At 41.2% G+C, this 27578-nt stretch overlaps 1 protein-coding gene across 2 annotated transcripts in view; it reads right to left on the reverse strand.

Moving 5' to 3' along the window:
- The window catches only part of dnmbp (dynamin binding protein), a 117945-nt gene that overhangs the window by 82969 nt on the left and 7398 nt on the right, over positions 1-27578 (reverse strand). For both annotated transcript variants that reach the window (XM_035734846.2, XM_035734845.2), the window contains exons 2-3: positions 9857-10011; positions 9404-9526 (exon numbers count right to left, since the gene is read on the reverse strand). In XM_035734846.2, the coding sequence (XP_035590739.2) occupies positions 9404-9526; positions 9857-10001 (268 nt within the window). In that variant the 5' untranslated portion in view covers positions 10002-10011. The remainder of the gene's footprint in view (positions 1-9403; positions 9527-9856; positions 10012-27578) is intronic.

Here is a 27578-nt window from a genome sequence, read left to right on the forward strand (position 1 = left end):
CAAGCATCCGCTGGAGTGGTGTAAAGCTCGCCGCCATTGAACTCTGGAGCAGTGGAAACATGTTCTCTTGAGTGATGAATCTTGAATTTCACCATCTGGCAGTCCAACGGAGGAATCTGGTTTTGGCAGATGCCAGGAGAACTTTCCCCAATGCATAGTGCCAACTGTAAAGTTTGGTGGATGAGGAATAATGGTCTGGCTCTGAATGAAGGGAAATCAGACCGCCACCCATAGCCTTACCTAGGAGCAACAACCGCTTTATTTAACCTTTAACTAGGCAAGTCAGTTGAGAACAAATAATTTACAGTGATGGCCTACCCGGGGAACAGTGGGTTTTTACCTTCAGCTTGGGGATTCGAACCAGCAACCTTTCGGTTATTGGCCCAACGCTCTAACCACTAGGCTACCTGCTGCCCCGTTCTTATAGTCCACAAAAACAACCTTGCCGATGGACCAAAAACCCAGCCAGCTGTACGTTATCCATGTCCAACTCGTTAACCTCTTAGAACTCTTGCTCTATACTGCCCCTTTTGGAGAAAGTGCGTGCCCATAGTAAACTGAAAATATTTTTCCCAAAATTGCTAATATATGCATATAAAAAATATTATCGAATAGAAAACACTAAAGCTTCTAAAACCGTTTAAATTTTGTCTCTATGTAAAGCAGAACTCTCAGAACATGCATTCTGCCAAACTATCTCTTGTCATCTGAAAAGTTGGCCCACCTTTGACGTCATCGCAAACACCCTCCCCAAACAGTCACAGCTCTGGGAAGAGTCCCTACGTGTTCAGCGCGATCTCAGCTTTCAATGGGGCTTCTCATTGTGAGAATCGCCCGCTCGCGAGAGTTTGAGCATGCGGTAAGCTCCCAGTCACTCAAAAAAAACAGTCACTTTTATGTGCGCAATGGTCAAGTCCTCTCTTTTTTCCAAGATCGATTGAACGGTGCCTGTGTTTCTGTTCGTTCTCAAAATTGCTGTACACCTTTATAACATGTTAAAGCTTGATTATGAAGTTAGTTTGACAAGTTAACTCGACATATATTATATAATTTAGACGTTTTGGTGCGCATCCACTTGAATTTTGCCTACATTTCGACCGAAATGTGGCTATTTTGAGAACCGAAAGACGCAGACTTGAAAAGTATAATCCCTTCCAGGTCTTTTGATGGAAGAACAGCAAAGGTAAGGGAATATTTATGTGTTAATTTTGGGTTTCTGTCGACTCCAAGGTAGAGGAGCCAGAATGCTACTTTTTGAGCGCTGTCTCTCACGTCACCCCGCTCCTCCGCTCTCTCCACTGGCTTCCAGTTGAAGCTCGCATCCGCTACAAGACCATGGTGCTTGCCTACGGAGCTGTGAGGGGAACGGCACCTCAGTACCTCCAGGCTCTGATCAGGCCCTACACCCAAACAAGGGCACTGCGTTCATCCACCTCTGGCCTGCTCGCCTCCCTACCACTGAGGAAGTACAGTTCCCGCTCAGCCCAGTCAAAACTGTTCGCTGCTCTGGCTCCCCAATGGTGGAACACACTCCCTCACGACGCCAGGACAGCGGAGTCAATCACCACCTTCCGGAGACACCTGAAACCCCACCTCTTTAAGGAATACCTAGGATAGGATAAAGTAATCCTTCTCACCCCCCTTAAAAGATTTAGATGCACTATTGTAAAGTGGCTGTTCCACTGGATGTCATAAGGTGAATGCACCAATTTGTAAGTCGCTCTGGATAAGAGCGTCTGCTAAATGACTTAAATGTAAATGTAATGTAAATGTCTCATAGTATAGCCTAGTGAACGCATCCTGTAACGTTAAAAATAAATGTAACACAGCGATTGCATTTAGAAGAAGTGTATCTTCCTATACATATGTAAAACATGCATATTTAGTCAAAGTTTATGATGTGTATTCCTTGTTAGCTTACGTTATCTGCCGGAGCTATTTCATTTCTCCTGACATTTTAGTAGCATTTTTTGAACGATGCGTCATTGTAAACAGAGATTTATGGATATATATTGCAGATTATTGAAAAAAAATGAATGTACTGTGTAACATGTTATATTACTGTCATCTGATGAAGATTTCAAAAGGTTAGTGAAATGATTTTTTTTTTAATCCTGCGTTTGTTGATTGCATATTTTTTCCTACTTGGCTATGCTAATGAGCTATGTCTGCGGTGGTGGTTTGACATAAATATGTGCTATGTTTTCGCCGTAAAACATTTTAGAAATCTGACTTGCTGGGTAGATAGATATACAACTTGTTTATCTTTCATTTGAGCTTTACTTGTTAATGTGTGGAGGTTAAATATTTTTAGGAATATTTTTTCGCATTGTGCGTTATGCTAATGAGCTTGAGCGGTAGTCACGAACCCGGATCCGGTATTGGTAGACTATGAGGTTAAAGAAAAACTCTTTGTCCAGTACGAGGTGAGTAATCGCTGTCCTGATATCCAGAAGCTCTTTTCGGTCATAAGACACAGTGTCAGAAACATTCATTTACAAAATATGTTACAAATAACGTGAACACACACACACAAAATAGCACAATTGGTTAGGAGCCCTTAAAACGGTAGCTATCTCCTCCGGCGCCATCATAATGACCTGTATGATTTGTCCAAGTATATGACATTTGTGGTGCTACAATTAATGAAGCTTTGCATTTTGTATTCTCTCCGTTTTAAAAAACGTTTGTATTGGTCGTATTGTCACAATGTACAGTGGCCACACTTGTAATTACCATTGGGCAGGCCTGGGAACCATGTGTCACTTCTTGGGTAGCTGCATTGTGTGGATATTGGAATCGGCTAGATTCCACACAAGTTGAAAACAAAGGCAAGGGGGCAATGTTGTGAACTCTCATAGATTTGGATCACTTTTGAGGATGTTCCAGTGTTTCAACACGATAGATTTGACGCGACCGGCACATGGGCTGTCCCGGTTTCTATTCGTGCCAGCGAGTAGACTGATGTTCAGTCTCCTCTCTAGCACAGGTATAGGTCTGTTCAATGACATTCTTATCATACCTGCGTGGCGGGAACCTGGTTGGCATATCATTAGCTTTGCACTCTAAATCTATGTCGGTACTGCAGTTAGGTCAGAGTCTTCGGAATTGACCCACCGGTATGTTCCGCTTAAGGTGTACCAGGTGGTTACTGTCTGCACGGAAAAGTCTGTGCCTACTCTGCGCCTTGCAGAAGATAGTACACTCCAATTAGTTGTTTTGTTTTTGTGGACTGAAATCTTATTTTCTCCCCTACTTGTGTCTACTGTGAATTTGAGATTGGTTCAGATAAATTGATATAAGAAATTAACTCAGAGGAGAGCGTCAGTACAATTCCATACCAGTAGGTTGTCATATATGTATATTTTCCTAAGGGCAACATTCTGGAAATATGAGTTTTTCCTGGACATCATAAATTAAAGTCTCCTCCCAGTGTCCCTTTAATACATTTGCATAGTTAAGAGCGAATGGAGCTCCCATCACAATACCCCAAACCCATTGGCAGAAACTGCCCGCATAATGGAAGTAATTTGATGCGAGGGCTTTTTCAATGAGAGACCGAATAAAGTTAGAGAGGTAAGACACACTCTGGTCTAGCGTTGAGATAGCGAGAGAGCACTCATAAGACTGTGAAATATTAGTGTAGAGTGCCTGAACGTCAAGTGTTACCAAGATGCTTTTGGTGTCGCATCTATAGTTATTGATTATCTTAAGCACATCCCTGGTATCTCCTAAAAAGGCTGGCAATGCTGGCACAAATTTAGAGATGAAGAAATCAACATACTGGGGTTCAACAGGGCTGGAGGCAGGGTTTTCTCCTATAGAGCTACATTTTTATGGAATGGTCTGCCGATCCACGTGAGAGAGACTCTGTTTCATCCTTTAACTCTTTACTGCAAACATATCGCTTCAGTAGGTCTTATGATTGAGTGTAGTTTGGCTCCGTGGTGCGAAGTTGAATGGCAAGGCACTGGAGTGACAAACCACCCTTGCTGTCTGCCTGGTGGGCTCCCCCCTCTCCACTGGGATTCTCTGCCTTTAACCCTAAGTCACTGGCTTGCTAGTGCTCTCCCATCATGCATCATGTTTTGCCAGGCTTTAGTCACGATACTCGACTTGAGTGTTCTTCCTGTTCACAGAATATCCAACCTTGTCGTGCTGCTGATCAAGTTTCTGCTGTTCTGCCTATGGAACCCTGACCTATTCACCAGACATGCTACCCAATCCTGGACCTGATTTTTCAACCCTCTCTCTATCCCTCACTCACTCTACCGCACCTGCTGTCTCTACCTCAATGCTTAGCTATGAAAAGCCAACTGAGGTGCTGACCAGTTGTACCCTCTATAACCACTGTGATTATTATTTGGCCAGTCTCTTTCCCCTCAGGAGGCTGAAAAGATTTTGCATGGCACCTCAAAGTTCAACAGCTGCACCATTGACAGCATATCGACTGGCTGCATCACCACTTGGCATCTCCACCCGGCACAGCCAGAAGAGGACTGGCCACCCCTCATAGCCTGATTCCTCTCTAGGTTTCTTCCTAGGTTTTGGGCTTTCTAGGGAGTTTTTCCTAGCCAGCGTGCTTCTACACCTGCATTGCATGCTGTTTGGGGTTTTAGGCTGGGTTTCTGTACAGCACTTTGAGATATTAGCTGATGTATGAAGGGCTATATAAATACATATGATTTGATAGAGGACTGAGGGTCTTCCAAATATTTAAAGTGTGTAAATAGTTGCCCATGTCTGTAAATGTATATATTTTTTTCTTCATATTTTTCTCTCCATTTTTTTTTTTTTTGGGCGTGTGTTAGAATACCATTTTGGCATTTTGTATATAGTTGTGTCAAAATGTATACCTTCACCAATTTGGCCACTTGGGTACATTTGGGCTACTTGTGTGTGACACCTGGGTGACTTCATGATAAATGTCATGTAGCACACTCATTTTGGAAGTTATCATTCTGAAACTTTGCACAAGTACTGTTGCCCTCTTATATTTTTCACTGAAATTGGCCCCATCATCCTACCCGAATGTTGGTTTTATCTGGTTCATTTTAAAGATACAACAATACAAATAAATAACATGTTTTTTTTTCATTGTATTATCTAAACCAGATCTATTGTGTTATATTCTCCTACATTCAATTCACATTTACACAAACTTCAGAGTGTTTTCTTTCAAATGGTACCAAGAATATGCATATCCTTGCTTCTGTGCCAGAGATACAGGCAGTTAGATTTGGGTATGTCTTCAGGCGGAAATTGAAAAAAGTAGGGGGGGGTTTAAGAGGTTTAACAGCACATTACTCAACACTAGTGAGACTCATGTCGCCTACGTAAGGCTACAGTATATCGAAAAATATGACGTGACTCTCCGCCAATAATTACAGAGGATTGGAGGATTCTAAATTAAAACCAAAAGCCACCTCGTGGGTCTCCCGGTGGCAGCCGGCACAGGTATCTAACCTGCATCTGTAGCAATGTGTTTTGCACTGTGGGAGCCCCCATCCACAAAGTATCAAAATACAGAGAGGTGTTGGTAAAGGTATATTGTCCTGCTAATAGTCCATAATGGGCTATTATAATACTGTACATGGTGTCCAGGTCAGGATAAATAAAACATTTCTTTATTAAACCCTATCAGAAAGAATGTTGGTACTTACTTATTTTGATCCAAGACCATGAATGAGTGTCACTCAGCATTACATAGGTGCCGAGGCTATATGACAGTCATTAATTTGATAATATATAACGCTATTTGAGATTATTTTGTTTGTTTTATAAAACAAAGAGAACAAATGTAATCTGAATAAAGGACAAAATAATATATTTTTGTTTTTAGAGGGAGAGAAACGCTGGGCCAATTGTGCGCCGCCCAAAATGCCAAAATATAGCCTTGCTATTAGCCATAATGACACTATACAACAAGTATTTTCCAGTAAGCAACAATGTTTACCTTCATTAGACAGTTTTGTTCCAATATTTCTGCAATTCAGTGATCTTTATTCCCTTAGTAATTCATTATGGATCCATAACTAAATAAAACAAATATTAAATCAGCATTTAGCATGTATTTTCATCATTATTTATTTGTTACCGAAAGCATAAAGATGCTGATGAAGAAATACAGTAGTGTACAGTTTATGCTTTTACATTTGGATAATAAAGCATTTTGAAGATATAAGCCCCCTGCATTTGTTTATCAGGCTATAGCAGAACAGCACGATGGTCCAGACGGCCCTTGCTGTGCCTGGTGAGCAGTTGTGCCTGGTTATGTTGTCAGAAGAGGAATGGAAATGTCACAGAATGGAACAGACAACTTGATGAACCCGCCAGGTATGTTGACTCCGCCTGTCGGAGGTGGAGTTCCAGAGCTCACAGGTGTACCTGACACACCGGCATGGGTAAGTATCTCACTCTTCAAAGTTTGAATCTGATCCATATGCACCTTCATCATATGAGCAGAATGGTACAGCCCTGAGCCCCCATCGATTACAGTGGCCTATGATAGAAACGGTAGATCGAATAAGAATTAAAAAGTGACTCCAACACACAAATGCTTTGTTCACATTAAGAATCTAGTAAAAACTAACCGCTTTCTTGACAACCATGTGTTTTTTCGGTGAGGCCCATTGTCCAGCCCTTTGTCCACTGATCTCCACGGATGGTTGTAGGCATGTTTGTATACTCTGGAAAAAAAACCATTCATGTTTTTATTACACAATATTTTTTTGTAATGTTTTTATTTATTTAATTAGCTATTTTATTACACAGTAAACCTACACATTGATAGGCAATAAAAATAAATATAAAAAATACCTTTAGTTTTGGTGATCCTCTCAGCTCCGGCTAATTTTCAAGTCCTCTTGTGGTTACGGTCCAAACCCTGGAACGGGTAGCACCATAGAAAGAAGCTGGCTTGATGAAAACAATGTCCATTTCGTCTGTTCTCTTTGGTCACAATGTCATTTTTTGCAGGTAGGGGGATGTTCACACCTACAGTAGCCGGGATATGAAGAGTCTATTGTCCTGCTAATCGGGCTACAAGTGTTTGAAAATCTGTTTTCAAAATGCCACCAGCTGTCCATCACTACTGTAAATAAAAACACAGCATCTTGTTTACATTCTTTATTGTAACCCCAATGTCACAAATAATTTGTATCCAACTTTCCAATTACCTTTGAGTTTGGGATATACAAATGTGTGCTTTTCATGTAATTTTTCGTTAAATCCAGTTCGGATTTAAGTATAACTTCTGAGTGACACCTTTAGTGAGAGGTCAAATGCCTTAATATTTAATAACAATCTAAAAAGGGGCATTTTTCCCACTGTTATTAGTTACATTGTTTTAGTTTGAACGTGCAGACTGGCACTAAGAACAGAAGGAACGTTTCCCTAGTCAGCGCCATGATTAGTGCAATGCTCCTTAAAAATTGTTGCTCTGTTCTACCCAGTGGGGCGGGGTGGGGTTCGAACCCCCCTCCCCATGGGCTAGGTCCGTCTTCTGTGCACGAATCTGCGGGCCATCCCAATGCCACTTGCATTGAACCTTTTGCAGCCACCGCTGTTTCAGTGGATACAGCTGGAGAACTGCAAGGCAATCCCATTGTGCACCACTTGGGAGCCATGACCAAAATATATTGTCCTGCTAATAACAGGGTTAATAATATATCTGTGAAAATGTCCACAGGGCTTTTATATAATTCTAAATTAATAATAATAAATTGCTTTGTTTAAAAAAATAAAAAAAGAGTTTAGTTTTCAAATAAGTAAAATTAGTGAGGAAACAGGCAATTTTTGAACATGGGGCATTACTAATTTGTAACTAAAGCCAGTTTGTTATTTAGAATATTTTATTTCTGTTTTTAGAGGGAGAGAAACCAAAAACCTAGTGTCATCTCATGGGTCTTACATTCAAGGCCGGCACAGGTATTGAACCAGGATCTGTAGCACCATTACTTTCACCATTTATAAGTAGTCAACTGGGTGGGACTTACTAAGGGTTAAGGAAAGATCACAATCATATCCAGATCATCAGGAGAAATTAGCCAATGAATTATACTCTTGAACAAATATTCCATAACTTCAGCTGGCAGTAAATCACCAACCTTGTCTTTATTCCTGTTCAGACAACACCCTCCAGGTGGCAGGATGCACCCTTTCAGTTTGTTTACAGACTATTTCGACATCTGGATGAGAAGCGCTCCCAAAGTAAACTGCCTGTTACTCAGGCCCAGAAGCTAGGATATGCATATAATAGAATAGATAGAACGCTCTAAAGTTTCCAAAACTGTTAAAATAATGTATGTGAGTATAACAGAACTGATATGGCAGGCAAAAACCTGAAGAAAATCCATCCAGGAAGTGGGATATTTTTGATGTGTGTAGTTTAATGGAATGCCTATACAGTATGTAATGGGTTAGGACCCAGATTACAGTTCCTATGGCTTCCACTAGACATAAGTCTTTAGACATTGTTTCAGGCTTGTTTTCTGAAATATTAGGAGGAATGAGACCATTTCGTAAATGGACTGTAGAATGAACCAGAGCTGGTTTGAGCGTGTGACTGAAAATGTTTGTATGCTTTTATAAGCGGGGCACTGTCCTCAGATAATCCCATGGTATGCTTTCGCAGTAAAGCATTTTTTTAAATCTGACAGAGCGGCTGGATTAACAAAAAGTTAATCTTTAAGCAGATGTATAACACTTGTATCTTTTACGAATGTTTATCATGATCATTTCTGTATTTTGAATTTGGCGCTCTGCAATTTCACCAGATGTTGTCAAGGTGGGTCGCTAGCGGATAGCCTGCGCCAGAGAAGTTAACTACCAGCATTCAGAAACTGTTTTCCGGAATGGTCACTGGTTGTCAATAATACTGCATCCCTGTCCTTTCACATGAGATCCTACGGTTCAGTTGAGCTCATTCATGTGGGTTGCCTCCCACATTTACAATGTTCTGGCATGTCTGCACACAATACTAGAATCGGTTGGGTTCCAAAATTTGGCAGAAATGGGACACGCAGGAAACCCATCCAGAGCCCCCCCCCAGACACAAAATTGGCAGCTAGCTAGATGGAGCTCGAGGAGAACATTTTCAATGAATGTATTTCTTAAGTAAGTAGTTTGCATGCGCCAATACAGCTAATGTTAGCATTACAAGCACATAACCACTGACTCGCTATGGATAGAATTAGCCTAGCTATCTGCTTCCACATTGTGTGCGCCTCTGTCAACTTTCTGAGGGGATTATTTTTCAGGAGCACAATTCTTGCTCGCATTTTAGTAAGACCCACATACCCAAACTTTTGATTCATTGGAGAGCACCATTTTCTCCCCTTTTTGAAGTGAGCATCTATTTATGTACTAGTAAAGAGGTGTGTGTGTGTGTGCTTGCACATACCTCTCTGCAGGGGTAGGCTCCCTGGCTTTGCAGTACAGAAGTCATTGATACACACATACAGTTTATCCTCTGGTTTGGTGCTGGGGATGGTGACTGATTCCACAAAAGTGCTGGGAAACTGGCCTGGAGGGAGATGGAGCAAAAAACTGAGATGAGAAAGAGGAGGAAGAAAAGACAAGTCATAGGAGACAAGGAGAGATCAGTGATGCACATAGCCTGGTTCCTCTAGGTTTCTTCCTAGGTTTTGGCCTTTCTAGGGAGTTTTTCCTAGCCACCGTGCTTCTACACTTGCATTGCTTGCCGTTTGGGGTTTTAGGCTGGGTTTCTGTACAGCACTTTGAGATATCAGCTGATGTACGAAGGGCTATATAAATAAAATTTGATTGATTGATGCGATTCTTTAATCTGGGCAGAGATAATTTGTGACCTCTAATCTCAAATCCTGACCCACACCTGTGACTCCATCCTTGTTTCCGAGCAACCAGAACTCATCCACCACGTTGAGCACCTCGATGACGTCACCAGTGAAGAGGGGCAGCTCCTCAGAGACGCTGGGCAGGAATTCAAACACGGCACGGACCACCGAACCCGGCTCCATCACTCATCGCCTGAACAGAGAGAGAATGATGAATAGTAATCAGCCATGTATTTGTTTCAAGCATATTTGACCATGCGATGACACTGACACTGTCATTTATAGCAACAACTTAGGCAATATCTGCAGGGGGAAAAGAGGGGCTGAATGACCAAACTGGAAGCTGAGGATGATTATGCACTAACTAAGTTGCAAAGAGCATCTGCTATATGACTCAAATGTAAAAATGGCCATGATGAGGGGCAAGTTGGAAATTTAAGCCAGAACACCAGGGTTCTCATCCTTACTCTTGAAATACGTGCTCATGGATCTTTAATGACAATAGAGCAAGAACCTGTTTGGATTAAGCGGGCGTCGTGTCAAGAAGCAGTGAGGCTTGGCTGGGTTGTGTTTCAGAGGACGTATGGCTCTCAACCTTCGCCTCTGAGTCCGTAGAGGAGTTGCAGCGATGGGACAAAACTAAATACCAATTGGATACCACGAAATTGGGGAGAAAAAGGGGTAAATATATATTTAAAGTAAATAGTTACGATTTGTTTTTTAATAATAAAGTAACAATAACATAACGAGGCTATATACAACAGGTATAAAGGTTTGTCGAGGTCATTTGTCCATGTAGGTAGGGGTAAAATGACTATGCATAGATAATAAAACAGCAGTGTAAAAACAAAGGGGGTGGGGGGGAATCAATGTAAATAGCCCGGGTGTCCATTTAATTAATTGTTCAGCAGTCTTATGCCTTGGTAGTAGAAGCTGTTACGGAGCCTTTTGGAACTAGACTTGGCGACACCAAGCTCCACTTCAGCCCCGTCCACTTCAGCCCCGTTGATGTAAATGGGGGCCTGTTTGGCCCTCCTTTTCCTGTAGTCCACGATCAGCTCCTTTGTCTTGCTCACATTGAAGGAGAGGTTGTTGTCCTGGCAACACACTGCCAGTTCTCTGACCTCCTTCCTAAAGGCTCATCATTGTCGGTGATCAGGCCTATCACTGTTGTGTCGTCAGCAAACTTAATGATGGTGTTGGAGTCGTACTTGGCCACGCAGTCGTGTGTGAACAGGGAGTACAGGAGGGGACTAAGCATACACCCCTGAGGGGCCCCAGTGTTGAGGATCAGAGTGACAAATGTGTTGTTGCCTACCCTTACTACTAGTGGGTGGTCCGTTAGTCCCAGGATTCTTAGCTTACTGATGAGCTTTGTGGGCGCTATGGGTGTTGAACGCTGAGCTGTTGTCAATGAACAGTATTCTCAAGTACAGTGGCTTGAGAAACTTTCCACCCCCTTGGCATTTTTTCTATTTTGTTGCCTTACAACCTGGAATTGAAATGTATTTTTAGGGGGTTTGTATAATTTGAATAGTTATTGTGAAACAAACAAGAAATAAGACAAATTAAATTAGAAAACTTGAGCGTGCATAACTACTCACCCCCCCAAAGTCAATACTTTGTCGAGCCACTTTTTGCAGCAATTACAGCTGCAAGTCTCTTGGGGTATGTCTCTACAAGCTTGGCACATCTAGTCACTGGGATTTTTGTCCATTCTTCAAGGCAAAACTGCTCCAGCTCCTTCAAGTTGGATGGGTTCCACTGGTGTAGTGTAATCTAAGTCATACCACAGATTCTCAATTGGATTGAGGTCTGGCTTTGACTAGGTCATTCCAGGACATTTAAATGTTTCCCCTTAAACCACTAGTGTGTTGCTTTAGCACTATGCTTGGGGTCAATGTCCTGCTGGAAGGTGAACCTCCATCCCAGTCTCAAATCTCTGGAAGACTGAAACAGGTTTCCCTCAAGAATTTCCCTGTATTTAGTGCCACCCATCATTATTTCAATTCTGACCAGTTTCCCAGTCCCTGCCAATGAATAACATTGTTAAAAATGGTTAACTCAGGGTGATGAGAGGTGTTGGGTTTGTGCCAGAAAGTGTTTTCCTTGATGTCCAAAAAACTAAATTTTAGTCTCATCTGACCCATGACTTTGTGAACACCAAACATGTTTGTTTATTTTTTTTCTGAACATGAAAAGTTAAACAAATTAGGCACTCTTGATACAAAATTTTGAACAGAAATACAATGGTTCATTGAATCAGTCTCAAATTTTGCAAATATACGCACTATCAAAATTACACCTGGGCTGGAATAATACAATATTGCCTCTCTTGTATGTCATAAAATGGTACAACCCAAAAAAGTTTTTGTATTATCTTTTACCAGATCGAATGTGTTATATTCTCCTACATTCTTTTCACATTTCCACAAACTTCAACGTGTTTCCTTTCAAATGGTACCAAGAAAATGCATATCCTTGCTTCAGGGCCTGAGATACAGGCAGTTTTGGATATGTCATTTTAGACGAAAATTGAAGGGGCCGATCCTTAAGGAGGTCTTAAGAGCAGTTGGAGGCCACGGAAGGAGTGTTGTATGGCATTGAAGCTTGTTTGGTTAGTTAGCACAGTGTCCAAGGAAGGGCCAGAAGTATACAGAATGGTGTCGTCTGCGTAGAGGTGGATCAGGGAATCGCCCGCAGCAAGAGAGAAATCATTGATATATACAGAGAAAAGAGTCGGCCCGAGAATTGAACCCTGTGGTACCCCATAGAGACTGCGGTCCGGACAACATGCCAATGCCACTGGGGTCTGACAACTTGAATGGAAAATTACTGAGGATAATAGCGGACGATATTTCCAATCCTATTTCCCATATCTTCAATTAAAGCCTTCTAGAAAATAGTGCCCTCGGGCTTGGAGGGAAGCAAAAGTTTTTAAAAATGGTGTTTGACCAGATACAATGCTATTTTACAGTTTACATAAATTGACAAGAGACATTCAGCACCCTTATAGGCAAGGACAGCACTTACACAAATGTCCGATTGGCTGAAAAAAAACTCATCATAAACGATTGTGGGGGCTGGTTTTGTTAGACTTCAGTGTGGATTTTGACATTATCCATCTTCTGCTGTTGGAAAAACTGATGTGTTATGGCTTTCTGACCATAATTCTATCCTTCTGATTCCTGTGACTCGCTCAATACGGAAGTTGTCAGATGACGCGGATGCTACGTTACAGGACTGTTTTGCTAGCACAGACTGGAATACGTTCCAGGATTCATCCAATGGCATTGAGGAGTATACCACCTCAGTCAACGGTTCATCAATGAGTGCATCGACAACGTCATCCCCACAGTGATCGTGCGTACATATCCCAACCAGAAGCCATGGTTTACAGGCAACATCCGCACCGAGTTAAAGGCTAGAGCTGCCGCTTTCAAGGAGCGGGACACTAATCCAGACGCTTATGAGAAATCCCGCTATGCCCTCAGACGAACCATCACACAGGCAAAGCATCAATACAGGACTAAGATTGAATCCTCCGACACCGGTTATGACACTCGTCGGATGTGGTAGGCCTTGCAAACGATTATAGACTTAAGGGAAACCCAGCCGCGAGCTCTCCAGTGACGCAAGCATACCAGACGAGCTAAATGCCTTTTATTAATCGCATCAAGGTAAGCAACACTGAAGCATGCATGAGAGCACCAGCTGTTCCGGACGACTGTGTGATCACGCTCTCCGTAGACAATGTGAGCCAGACCTTTTTAAACAGGTCAAAATTCACAAGGCCACTGGGCCAGACGGATTACCAGGATGTGTACTCAGAGCATGCGTGGACCAACTGGCAAGTGTCTTCACTGACATTTTCGACCTCTCCCTGACAGAGTCTGTAATACCAACATGTTTCAAGCAGACCACCATAGTCCCTGTCCCAAGAAAGTGATGGTTACCTGCCTAAGTGACTACTGCACCGTAGCACTCACGTCGGTAGCCTTGAAGTGCTTTGAAAGGCTGGTCATGACTCACATCAACATCATCCCAGAAACCCTAGACCAATTCCAATTCGGAGACTGCACCAACAGATCCACAGATGAAGCAATCACACTCCGCACTGCCCTTTCCCACTTGGACGTGCGTGCATATGTATTCATCCCTTTGCTATGAAGCCCCTAAATAAGATCTGTTGCAACCAATTACCTTCAGAAGTCACATAATAAGTTAAGATTGCACACAGGTGGACATTAATTAAACGCTAGTAAAACCAAATGCATGCTTTTCAACCGTTCGCTGCCCGCACTCGCCCCCCCGACTAGCATCACCACCCTGGATGGTTCTGACCTAGAATATGTGGACAACTATAAATACCTAGGTGTCTGGCTAGACGGTAAACTCTCCTTCCAAACTCATATTAAACATCTCCAATCCAAAATCAAATCTAGAATCAGCTTTCTATTTCGCAACAAAGCCTCCTTCACTCACGCCGCCAAACTTACCCTCGTCAAACTGACTCTCCTGCCGATTCTCGACTTGAGCGATGTCATCTACAAAATAGCTTCCAATACACTACTCAGCAACCTGGATGCAGTCTATCACAGTGCCAAGGGGGAACAACTCCATATTAAATCCCATGATTCTGGAATGAGATATTCGACAAGCAGGTGTCCACATACTTTTGTTCATGTTGTGTATAATAACCATCATATTGAAGTAAACTTGGAGTTACGCGATGATATCGTATATGGTCCTCCCACTACGACGACTCGGGAAACTATGCAGTTTATTAGGCTATACATTAAATCAATTATGAACTTTACATGGTGGTGAAAATGCACGGTGATCTTGACGCTCATTTACAATAAATATCGAGGGTCTGATTCTGATGATCGATGCTTGACTGCCATTTACAAATTTAAAAGTATTCTCTTATCCATAATAATCTCATGTAGACTAGCCTACCTGCACTGTATCTGCGAGCTGTTGGCAGACATGCCAAGACCAGAGTAGGCACATTTACTATTTAAATACAACAGTTTTGTGATCAAAAAATAAACAAATAAAAATAATCGATAGAATTGAAAACACCTTGAACTTTAGATTTTTATTCGGTACATGGAAACTTAAGTGAAAAAGTACATTATGTGTGCCCACTACAACACACAATCAATTGCCTCTTAATTGGTTGACAATGTCATTGGATATATGTGCCATTTTCACATATGTTGATGTTGGGGTGGTGCTGGAGATGATGAATATGAAGTAGAAATCTTTTGAAACTTCCCTTTAAAAACGTCATCAATGCCTTCTGTACTTAATGCCAAGGGTCTTCTGTACACTGTAATTACAGGTTTCACATACTGTGGTATACTAATAGGAGAGTGAATAAAAGTGTAGTCTGAGTAGTTATTTCTGATGAAATGTGTGATCTGCCTGCCACACAATACAAAGTTGAGTTTGATATAGTAGTTTATCAACGTAATCAGAACAATTATTTTTCTAAAATTTCACTTGGACTATATTCTGCCACAAAAATACTTTTAAAAGAGCTAAAGCAAGTCTGAACATTTTTCTAAAAATAGAACATGTACATCTAGTTAATACTTGGTCATGCATGTACCTAAAATGATCTGACAAATGCAAAATCAGAAAGCATGTCAGAGCACATGTCTAGCCATGCAATAGGAGCTCATTTGACAACTGCTGCTCAGACATAACTCCCTATCACGGGCTGAAAGACAAGTTGGGGGGAAAAAGGACAAATGTCCTGTTAATATCTAGAATGATCCACTGGCATACCTATTTGGCACATTGCTTTTAACTGAATACATTGTAGTGGATGAAGCACCCTGGAGGGCTGCATTGGCCTGAAGTACAATGAGCAGTCAGTAAACAACCTATTAGAAATATAAAAAAAAAGGCTACAACTGCACCATGACCAGTCTAGAGGGTTCTACCGCTTGGTGTGTGTGTTGCTATTGTTCTGTTGGGAGAGGGGGCGGCAGAGGCTTCATTGTTGGCATGAGATGGACCCAATTCAATAAATAATGTGGCCAGTCAGCAGATAAGCTGCCACCCACACTCCTGCTCATCAATTAGACAAACACACATGCCTCAGCAACTACAACCTCTCCCAGAGTTTCATCTCTTGAACTTGCAATATAAAATATTACACAAACAAAGTACTTGGCAGGTAAGTACTTGTGTTGCCCTTTCAAATGTAGCCTTTGCATTACACTATGATGTCTTGACAATCTTTTCATTCAGGATAAAATGTTACTTACATTTTCATGTGTCCTTATTGATCCGCTGACTTTGAACAAAATTTGATGTCACCTAAACTCCCTTAAAGCCAGACTCCGCGACGTAATTGAAATATCAAACTGTCGTGGCCGCTGGGCCAGCCACCATTTTATCCATAGCAACAATGTACGGCTATCAACGTTAACAGCAGAAAAATGTCATTCTAATTTACATAGACAACAAATACTGTGGTGCAACGATATCAAGCAGTTAACGGCGCTCTCTCGCAGTGCAAACAGAAAAAGTCGACCCTCAGCAACTAGCCTACAGAGCAGATTTGAATTATGAACTAAATCGCCATCAAAAGGTTGCAATAGTAAACTCGACATCAACGAGGAAAACAATTTGTATTTGTATGTATTAGGGATCCAAATACACCAAAGCACCCACATTCCAAATAAAAACAGTGAACTATGTTTGTACTGAATGAGATAAAGATAACAGTACATTATACAACATCCCTAAACCAGCACATATCCACAACAGAGGTGGTTCAATACCACCATACAACATTATCACAACTTGTGCGTAGGAATGGGTCTGTACCTTTTTGTGTGTGTCTCTTCACAGTCCCCATTGTTCCATAAGGTGTATATTTACCTGCTTTTTAAAACTGATTCTACTTCAAGATGTTGAATATACAGTAGTTCCATGTAGTCATGGCTCTGTGTAGTACTGTGTGTCTCCCATAGTCTGTTCTGGACTTGGGGACTGTGAAGAGACTTCTGGTGGCATGTCTTGTGGGGTATGCATGGGTGTCTGAGTTATGTGCTAGTATTTTAAAAACAGACAGCTCGGTACATTCAGCTCTTACAAAAACAAGTAATGATGAAGTCAATCTCTCTTCCACTTTGAGCCATGAAAGATTGACATGCATGTCATTAATGTTAGCTCTCCATGTACTTCTAAGGGCCAGCCATGCTGCCCTGCTCTGATCAAACTGCAATTTTCCCAAGTCCCTCTTTGTGGCACCTGATCACACAACTGAACAGTAGTCTATCTGCAACAAAAATCAGGGCCTGTAGGACCTGCCTTGTTGATAGTGTTGTTAAGAAGTAGCGCTTTATTATGGACAGACTTCTCATCTTAGCTACTGTTGTATCAATATGTTTTGACCATGACCATTTACAATCCAGGGTTACTCCAAGCAGTTTAGTCACCTCAACTTGCTCAATGTCCACATTATTTAGTACAAGATTTAGTTGATGTTTTAGGGTTTAGTAAATGATTTGTCCGAAATACAATACTTTTAGTTCTAGAAATATTTAGGACTAACTTATTCCTAGCCACCCACTCTGAAATGAACTGCAGCTCTATAAGTGTTCAGTCGCTGTAGTAGCTGACATCTATAGTGTTGAGTCATCCACATACATACACACTCTGGCTTTACTGAATGTCGTTAGTAAAGATTGAAAAAGTAAGGGGCCTAGACAGCTGCCCTGGGTAATTCCTGATTCTACCTGGATTATGAAGGAGAGGCTTCCATTAAAGAACACACTCTGTGTTCTGTTAGACAAGTAACTCTTTATCCACAATATAGCAGGGGATGTAAAGCCATAAAACACATGTTTTTCCTGCAGCAGACTGTGATCAATAATGTCAAAAGCTGCACTGAAATCTATCAAGACAGCCCCCACAATAATTGTATCATCAATTTCTCTGAGCCAATTATAAGCCATTTGTGCTGTGCTTGTTGAGTGCTGTGCTTGTTGAGTGCTGTGCTTGTTGAGTATCCTTCCCTATTATAAGCATGCTGAAAGTCTGTTGTCAATTTGATTACTGTGAAATAACATTGTATCTTGTCAAACTATTTTTTCTAGAAGTGTACTAAGGGTTGGTAACAGGCTGGTTGTTTGGCTAATTGAGACAGTAAAGGTTGCTTTATTATTCTTGGGTAGCGGAATAACTTCCCTCCAGGCCTGAGGGAACACACTTTCTAGTAGGCTTAAATTGAAGATGTGGCAAATGGGAGTGGCAATATCGCCTGTCTTATCCTCATTAATTTTCCTACCAGATTGTCAGACCCCGGTGACTTGTCAAAGTTGATAGACAATCATTTTTTCACCTCTTCCACACTGCCTTTCATCATTTGGTCAGATATAGTTGGATGTGTAGTATCAGCGTTTGTTGCTGTCATGTCAACCTACCAGGGTTGACAACGACGAGATGGCCTACAGGGAGGAGGTTAGGGCCCTCGGAGTGTGGTGTCAGGAAAATAACCTCACACTCAACGTCAACAAAACTAAGGGAACACCCCCCTATCCACATCGATGGAACAGTAGTGGAGAGGGTAGTACGTTTTAAGTTCCTCGGCATACACATCACAGACAAACTGAATTGGTCCACTCACACAGACAGCATCGTGAAGAAGGCGCAGCAGCGCCTCTTCAACCTCAGGAGGCTGAAGAAATTCGGCTTGTCAACAAAAGCACTCACAAACTTCTACAGATGCACAATCGAGAGCATCCTGGCGGGCTGTATCACCGCCTGGTACGGCAACTGCTGCGCCCACAACCGTAAGGCTCTCCAGAGGGTAGTGGGGTCTGCACAACGCATCACCGGGGGCAAACTACCTGCCCTCCAGGACACCTACACCACCCGATGTTACAGGAAGGCCATAAAGATCATCAAGGACAACAACCACCCGAGCCACTGCCTGTTCACCCCGCTATCATCCAGAAGGTGAGGTCAGTACAGGTGCATCAAAGCTGGGACCGAGAGACAGAAGCTGTTTTTCAATCTCAAGGCCATCAGACTGTTAAGCAGCCACCACTAACATGGAGTGGCTGCTGCCAACACACTGACATTGACTCGACTCCAGCCACTTTAATAATGGGAATTGCTGGGAAATTATGTAAAATATATCACAAGCCACTTTAAACAATGCTACCTAATATTATGTTACATACCCTACATTATTCATCTCATATGCATACGTATATACTGTACTCTATATCATCGACTGCATCCTTATGTAATACATGTATCACTAGCCACTAACTATGCCACTTTGTTTACATACTCATCTCATATGTATATACTGTACTCGATACAATCTACTGTATCTTGCTTATGCTGCTCTGTACCATCACTCATTCATATATCTTTATGTACATATTCTTTATCCCCTTACACTGTGTATAAGACAGTAGTTTTGGAATTGTTAGATTACTTGTTGGTTATTACTGCATTGTCGGAACTAGAAGCACAAGCATTTAGCAACACTCGCATTAACATCTGCTAACCATGTGTATGTGACAAATAAAATTAGATTTGATTTGAGTTTTCTGCTTTTCCCAATGGATTGTGTGGTTAGTGTCCGATTCCATTATTCTTAAAGCCTGCCTTGGGGTAGGGATGGGGCTAGAGCACAAATCACACCCCACGTGAGTAGTAGCTTTTCAGAAACTGGAAAATGTTTTGTCAACTTGTATATTTAGCAATAAATCGCCAACAGAAACATAGCTGAAAGACATCCAATGGCCCTATCCAACAAGGACAACCGTACTGCATCTACACGCTCAAAAACATGAGCCAAAACAACCGCGATCAGTATAACATAGAGCCTTCGCGAAATGCCACAAAACAGGACATTTATTTTCCGATCTCCTACCAAGAAGGCACTCTATTATTGGAATGACCCAGCCTACTTGTCATTTAAATTAATGATACATACCAACTGATTCTGAAGAATATAAATACCTTACAGAAAAAATGTTCAGTCAATTTTTGTTGTATCTCAGATTGTTCTGTCAATTCTCACAGAAACTTAATTTGGAAGAAAGGATGTTTGACATGCTTTTGACATTTGCATCACAAAACATTTTTGAGAAACGATCTGATATCCGATCCAGACCCAAGTGGGTCCAGGTACTAAATTCTGAAATTTTGTCTCAGATCTGGGCCTGGTCTAATATAATTGCCATGAGTCTCAGGTATGTGCAATTAAAATTGATTTACCAACTGGACCGGTCCTCTGTTAATTGAATGCACTGTAGGAGGTGATGAGAACTGTGTGAGCTTATTATGTGTGACAGCAAATTGAAACTCAATAAAAACCATATAGCTTAGGCTGGCCAGGTCCAGCTGAAGAGGGAAAGAGAGTGAGAGGAGCCTTGTCCTAGGCTACTGTTGATTGTGCTGATGATAGAGGCCTTTTTCACTGATGCAAAAGAAAGAATAATCTGGCCAATATTGATATATTGATGGCGCTGGCCTGGTCGGAGTTTTCGCTCTCTTTGTACATTCAGATCAGAATGGGTCTCTCGGAACCGAATGGGCACAGGTCTGTTTGGGTCTGTTTTTTTTTTTTCACCTGGCTTTTCAGGAACGGGTTTGACTGTCCTTGGATCCATTCGGAGCAAGGCTACATTTTTGAAAATGTATTTATACATAGAGTTGGAAAGCCAGGGATCCATTTCCCATGACGACCTCTTTTATACATGTCTGCTTTAAGACATTATTATCCATGAACCATACAAACATATTGGTGTCATTATACTGGAGTATGTCTAGACTCTAAATAAATCTCAAAAGTACCCTTTTTGATTATGAGTGTGTGACATCAGCACTGTGTGCGTGAGCTCGTTCAGAACAAGGTAGGCTTTGTTCTCTCCCACTCTCCACATTTTAAATGTATTTTAAAAATAAATAAACATTAAATCACTAAAAATTGAATTTGTAACCTCTGAAAACATTGTACTTTAATGTCAATATTAGTCACATTCTGTATAAACAATGTTATTGCGTGGTGTCAGGAATTCATGTTAAGTTTCTCTTCCTGAGGTAACATGACGAAAATAGCTTGCTAGCAAGGTCACATTATCACCTCGTTAGCATTCAGTGTTCGGCGGCTAGCTACCATTGTTTTAGTTTCATCTTCAAACAGGAGAGATAACTAATGTACGACATTCAGACTCCCCTGATGTTCCCTTCCCTTTTGCCATTGTGAAACCAGGCATGGAGTTTCTGTATGAAATGTGTGTGTGTGTGTGTGTGTGTGTGTGGGTGTGTGTGTGTTCATTCATAAAATCTGGTCTCAGATTCACTAGCCGTCACATTTGAGATTTTGTTCACTTTGAGGCATATTGTTTGAAACAATATACTCTACAATTACATCACATTTCCAGTGGGCTCTCTGCTAATTTTGAAGTGATGATCAATTCTATTAGCCCAACCAACACAGTGAATGGGAAAATGGATTCAAAGGGAACTCCCTCTGTTGGTGATTTGCTGAATGTGCAATCCTAAAGTAGGGCTGTGATTGGTTAATGACATAAATGTAAATTTCTATGTATAAAATCGGTAACATCTTTAAAAATCCAAGACAACCCACTGAACATTTGACGTGCTTGAAGATTATATTGTTCAAAAAAATTACCAAAATGGGTAATTTTGAGATGGTAATATTAATACTTTTAATGTTCAATGAATGTGAAAAATTGTACTTCAAAATCTAGACACTCGTCATTTGTACAGTTCACAGATCATAGGGTATTAGATGCATATACAGTAGGTCTAAAAAGGGCCTAAAATTGGCACTTTCATCATGATTTTCCCCAGCAAAAATATGACAAAAATGCAAAAAAAGAATCACCCCAATAGACCTTATTCACACTTGTTCATTGACCAACAAGAATACATGTAAAAAACATCCATAAATTGTGACCTACAAATAAAAAACCTGTGACATTCAAGCCTAAATGCAAATTAGCAAATTATAAATCAATATCATTCCGATTCCTTATGCCAAATGGAGTGTGACAAATTTAAAACTCAGAAAAATATAAAGCAGTATCATTTTCGTGGTTGAGTATGCATAATGCCTGCCAATTTGAAAAATAAATGGCATTTTTGAAAGTGTCATGTACAGTTGAAGTCGGAAGTTCAAAAAAACAAATTTTAATGACTCAAACCTAAGTGTTTCAACCATTCCAAAAAATATGGTTAAACTACAGTTTTGGCAAGTTGGTTAGTGCATCTACTTTGTGCATGACACAAATCATTTTTCCAACTATTGTTAACTTCTTTGGGATAGAGGGCGGAATTTTGACGTCCGGATGAAAAGCGTGCCCAAAGTAAACTGCCTGCTACTCGGGCCCAGAAGCTAGGATATGCATATATAGTTGGTAGATTTGGATAGAAAAAACTCAAAAGTTTCTAAAACTGTTAAAATAATGTCAGAGTACAACAGAACTGAAATGGCAGGCGTTTGTCCCAGAGGACAAACCATTAAAAAAATATACAAAAAAATAATAATAATCAGCATACCACTGATTTCAATGCCTGGCACTTTTATAATAGGGCGAAATTGTCCCCGATTGCAGTTCCTAGGGCTTCCACTAGATGTCAGTCTTTAGAAAGAGTTTCAGGTTGGTTTTTGTAATTATGAGGGAGAAGTTGTATTTTTTCTAGTGGCTCCCATTTTGGCTGTAGTATTTCCAAGGGCATGGTCGAGAGAGCACGTTCTTTTTGTTTATCTCCGGTAAAAACAATAGCAATTCTGTCTTAAATGTTGTTCATTTGCGTATTATGGTACCTAAGGATTGATTACGAACATTGATTGACTTGTTTGGATAAGTTTTGGAATTCATTTTGTATGCATTTTGAAGGAAGGTAACCGAGTGGATTAATGACTGAAGCGCGCCAGCTAAATTGAGATTTTATGGATATAAAAGAAGGAATTTATTGAACAAAAGGATCATTTGTAATGTAACTGGGACATTTTGGAGTGCCAACAGAAGAAGATCTTCAAAGGTAAGGCACATATTATATCGCTATTTCTGACTTTCGTGTCGCAACTCCCTGGTTGAAAATTATTTGTTATGCATTTGTTTTGTTTCGCCTGCCTTCTATTCCGTTAATCAGATGCTAGTGGACAGGGCAACATGTCATGGACAAACAGGAAGGAGTGACCTGAAGCACTTTGCCAAGCTAGTTAAAAAACATGAAACAAGCAGAGAACACCTGGAATGCTCACTGAAGCTAGCCATGCTAGGTAAAGCTAACATCGCAACACAGCTGGAAGAATTCTATCATGTCAGTATTCAGAAACACAACGAGGAAATTGATGAGAATCGGCACTTTTTATCCAAGCTAACTGACTGTGTCAAGTTCTGTGGCATATTTGAGCTGGCAGTTAGGGGACATGAAACAGAAGAATCAGAGGACCCGGGAGTGTTTAGGGGACTTGTTGATTTTGTGTCATCGCTGGACAGGTCAATGAAAGCGCAATTGAAAAATGCAACAGTTTTTAAAGGCACATTCAAAACCATACAGAATGAGCTACTGGACATTAATCTCACCACAATCCAAGGACAGATTGTATAGGAGTTGACTTCATGTCCATACAAGCGGATGAGACAATTGTTTAAGCTACATGGAGGGATTTTGGGGATTCGCAAAATTGGAAGGAGGCACCAATGCAGATACCATCAGCAAGCCTCTTCCTGAAAACCTGGGCCTACATTTTCCAGAGCAAGCAGCAGACAAGGGGTTAGCCTAACCCTAACCCTCAAAAATATGACTGGGCAAGGGTGATGCGTGGTTCAACTGGCATTAAGACGAAATTCAAGACATATACCCGAATGCCTACTTTCTCCACTGTTACGCACACCAACTCAATCTGGTGATGTAAAAAGCAGCATCAGCAGTTACATAGGCTTGTGTATTTTTCACAGATTTAAGTGGGCTCAACCTTTTTCTCACATTCCCACAAAATGACCAATGTGGTGGACAGCAGTGGCACACTCTCCCACGCATCCTAGACCATTGAAGTTCCAGATCCGTGTTGTAAACACTATGCACAAAAACAAAGATGATGTACTGGAGTGCTTTGAAAGCATTCCAATATCACTGTCAGATCGGCCAAGGGACTTACAAGGATGTTTTAGAACAAGGATGCAATTTATTTTCCTTGATTTGTTCCAGCACATACTACCCCAGCTGGACATTCTTTTTGCAGACCTGCAGAAAAGAAGCATTGATGCTGTGCAAGCCCTGAAGCACTCAAATGCTTTATGGATGCTTTGTCTATGAAGGTGTGAGACACTGTGCCGTCTCTCTGTGCCCAGTACACTGACACAGCTGGCACCAGAAGAGGTGTTGCTGGTGGTGACAAGCAACAGGCATATGAGGTAATATAGCCTATATAACCTAATAAAAATTCCATGATTATGTCATGACGTTGGCCTCTTTGGGTATAGCAACCCCATCCCCCACTCCCTGCCTCCCCCTTGCCCCCTTCAACTAGGCTGCTGTGGTCAGAGGTCATAAATTCCTGAGAAGACCCTGCCACATGGCCACACAGTATAGAGAGAGTAGATTTTCATGCAGAACAAATGAAATCCTTCCACCTCACAGAACTTGAGGTACGAACAAATAGCATGTTCCGGAGAAAGTATAAAAGATCGGTGAAGAATCCAGCTACGAACTGGTCCGTTTGTCACAACTTGGGGAAGCTCATGGGAGACGGTGTGGCCACATTACCATAACGCTGTTTATATAATAGCCTCAGATATGAGGGTTACATCTAATTGTTGTATAAGATGAATGAGTGAGTATGATACTGTTTACACAATTTTACAATGTGATTTTGGACTGTTTAATGAAGAAAAACTCAAAATCAGAGGACCGCCCGAGCCCAGTTAGGGTTAGGCCTCCTGGGACAGCCCTCTTCGGCCCTTCAGAGTAAAACCCCCACTCGGGTTTCGATCAGCAGACTGAGCTTACCTCAATTACGAGATGTAAGTCGCTTTGGATAAAAGCGTCTGCTAAATGGCATATATACTATATATATACTATGGCTAAAGGTTGCAGACCATGTTTTTCTCCATTAGGAGAGTGCAAAGGTTGTAGACCATTGCTGAATCTTTTAACCATACCACATGGTTAAACTCTTAGACTATCGATACCGACAGAATAAGAACAAGTCTTTGATATTAATTACTAGTCTGCAGCTAGGAATTCGGTATCATTGAACGCGAAGAACGACAACCGCCGAAACATCCACTCTATAAAGAATGTCACTCTGAACAAACCCCTCTAACCACAAACAAGAGGGAGAGAGACGGACAATTCTACAAAAGAAAGACTTATCACCAGCGATCAAGATGACACACTGAGCGTAAATATATATATAGATTGCAATTGTTCCCGAATGAGTGAGCGTTCATGTGTAAAGGATTAGCATTTCAATTGTTATAATTATCACTCTGTAGTGACTTTTGTCGACCCCCACTTCCCCTTTTGTCTAACAAGCCGCCATGCCGGTTTAGCCCACTAGGGCACATTCTCCTATCATTTCATGTAACCACATTTACGTAGTTTTTTTGTTTAGGCATTTCTGTGAAATACTCAGTAATAAATAAATTATTTAAGACAATTGATGTATGGATGACTCATAGTGAAGACTGGGTTTGTGCAGATAACCAACAATTTTCTCTGTTTGGAATGAGAATAACGTGCGGTAAAGTAAATCATTCGAAGACTAATTGTTCAGATAAAATATCTGAAAAGTTATTTTATGAAATGATAACTTTAATCTGAAATTTTCCTTGGTGCCCCAACTTCCTAGTTAATTACATGTACATGATTAATCAGTCTAATCGCGTAATACTAATTACAGAGAATCTTTGATAAAAACTATAAGTCTTCAGTTTAATGATAGTAAAGACATGACAATGAATTATTGTTATCCATAATAATATTTTGTTTACATTAGACCTATACTTGATATCAAGTATGGATAGAGTGCATGTAATTTCAATGCATATGCTACTGCTTGTCAATTTGAAATAAGAGAACACAAATAAAACCATTTTAAGCCATCTCTCCCTCTCTAAGGTGTGACACAATCATTCAGAACGCATTAGTGTGTCAAATTTGAGAAACAGATGCCTCACAAATCCTCAACAGGAAGCACATTAAAAAGTACCAGCAAAACACCAGTCTCAACTTCAAAAGGGAAGAGGAGACTCCGGGATGCTGGCCTTCTAAGCAGAGTTCCTCTGTCCAGTGTGTGTTCTTTTGCCACCTTTTCTTTTTAATTGGCCAATCTGAGATATGGCTTTTTCTTTGCAACTCTGCCTAGAAGGCCAGCATCCCGGAGTCCCCTCTTCACTGTTGACATTGAGACTGGCTGTTTCTCAAACTAAACACTAATGTACTTGTCCTCTTGCTCAGTTGTGCACCGGGGTCTCACAGTCCTCTTTCTATTCTGGTTAGCGCCAGTTTGCGCTGTTCTGTGAAGGGTGTAGTACACAGCATTGTACGAGATCTTCAGTTCCTTGGCAATTTCTCGCATGGAATTGTCTTCATTTCTCAGAACAAGAATATACTGACGAGTTTCAATAGAAAGTTCTTTGTTAATGGCCATTTTGAGCCTGTAATCGAACCCACAAATGCTGATGCTCTAGATACTCAACTAGTCTAAAGAAGGGCAGTTTTATCGCTTCTTTAATCAGGACAACAGTTTTCAGCTCTGCTAACATAATTGCAAAGGGGTTTTCTAATGATCAAGTAGCCTTTTAAAATTATAAACTTGGATTAGCTAACACAATGTGCCATTGGAACACAGGAGTGATGGTTGCTGATAATGGGCCTCTGTATGCCTATATATAGAGAAAAAAATCTGCCGTTGCCATCTACAATAGTAATTTACAACATCTACACTGTAGTCCTGATCAATTTGATGTTATTTTAAAGGGACCAACATTCTTTGCTTTTCTTTCAAAAACAAGGACATTTCTAAGTGATTCCAAACGTTTGAACGGTAGTTTATATATGAGATGATGTGAGATATGAGACTTGAGATCGAGAGAAGCTTTTTGTTCAATCTCAAGTCCATCAGATTGTTAAACAGCCACCACTAGCACAGAGCGGCGACTGCCTACCTACAGACTTTATATCATTGGCCACTTTAATAAATGGAACACTAGTCACTTTAAATTTGCACCCGATGATGCGTTGTGCAGACCGCACCACCCTCTGGAGAGCCTTGCGGTTGTGGGCAGTTGCTATACCAGGCGGTGATACAGGACACTCAATTGTGCACCTGTAAAAGTTAGATGGTTTTCGTTGACAAGCCACATTTTTTCAGCCTCCTGAGTTTCAAAATGCACTGTTGCACCATTTCAGTTTGTCGGTGATATGAACACAGAAGAACAGTCAATGTAGATAAGGGGTGCTCCATTTTCTGTACCCTGAAGTCCGCAATCATCTCTATTGTTTTACTGACATTGAGTGAGAGGTTATTTTCCTGCTTGATAATTGAGTTGGAAGCGTGCATGGCCACGCAGTTGTGGGTGAACAGGGAGTAAGGGAGGGGGCTGAGAATGCACCCTTGTGGGCCGTCTGGGCCGGCAGCCTTGCGAGAGTTAACACATTTAAATGTTTTACTCACGGAGGCCACGGAGGAGAGCCCACAGTCTTTGGTAGCGGGCCGCGTTGGTGGCACTG

The sequence above is a fragment of the Oncorhynchus keta genome, chromosome 24 (genome assembly GCF_023373465.1).
Source record: "Oncorhynchus keta strain PuntledgeMale-10-30-2019 chromosome 24, Oket_V2, whole genome shotgun sequence".
NCBI classification, from domain to species: Eukaryota; Metazoa; Chordata; class Actinopteri; order Salmoniformes; family Salmonidae; genus Oncorhynchus; species Oncorhynchus keta.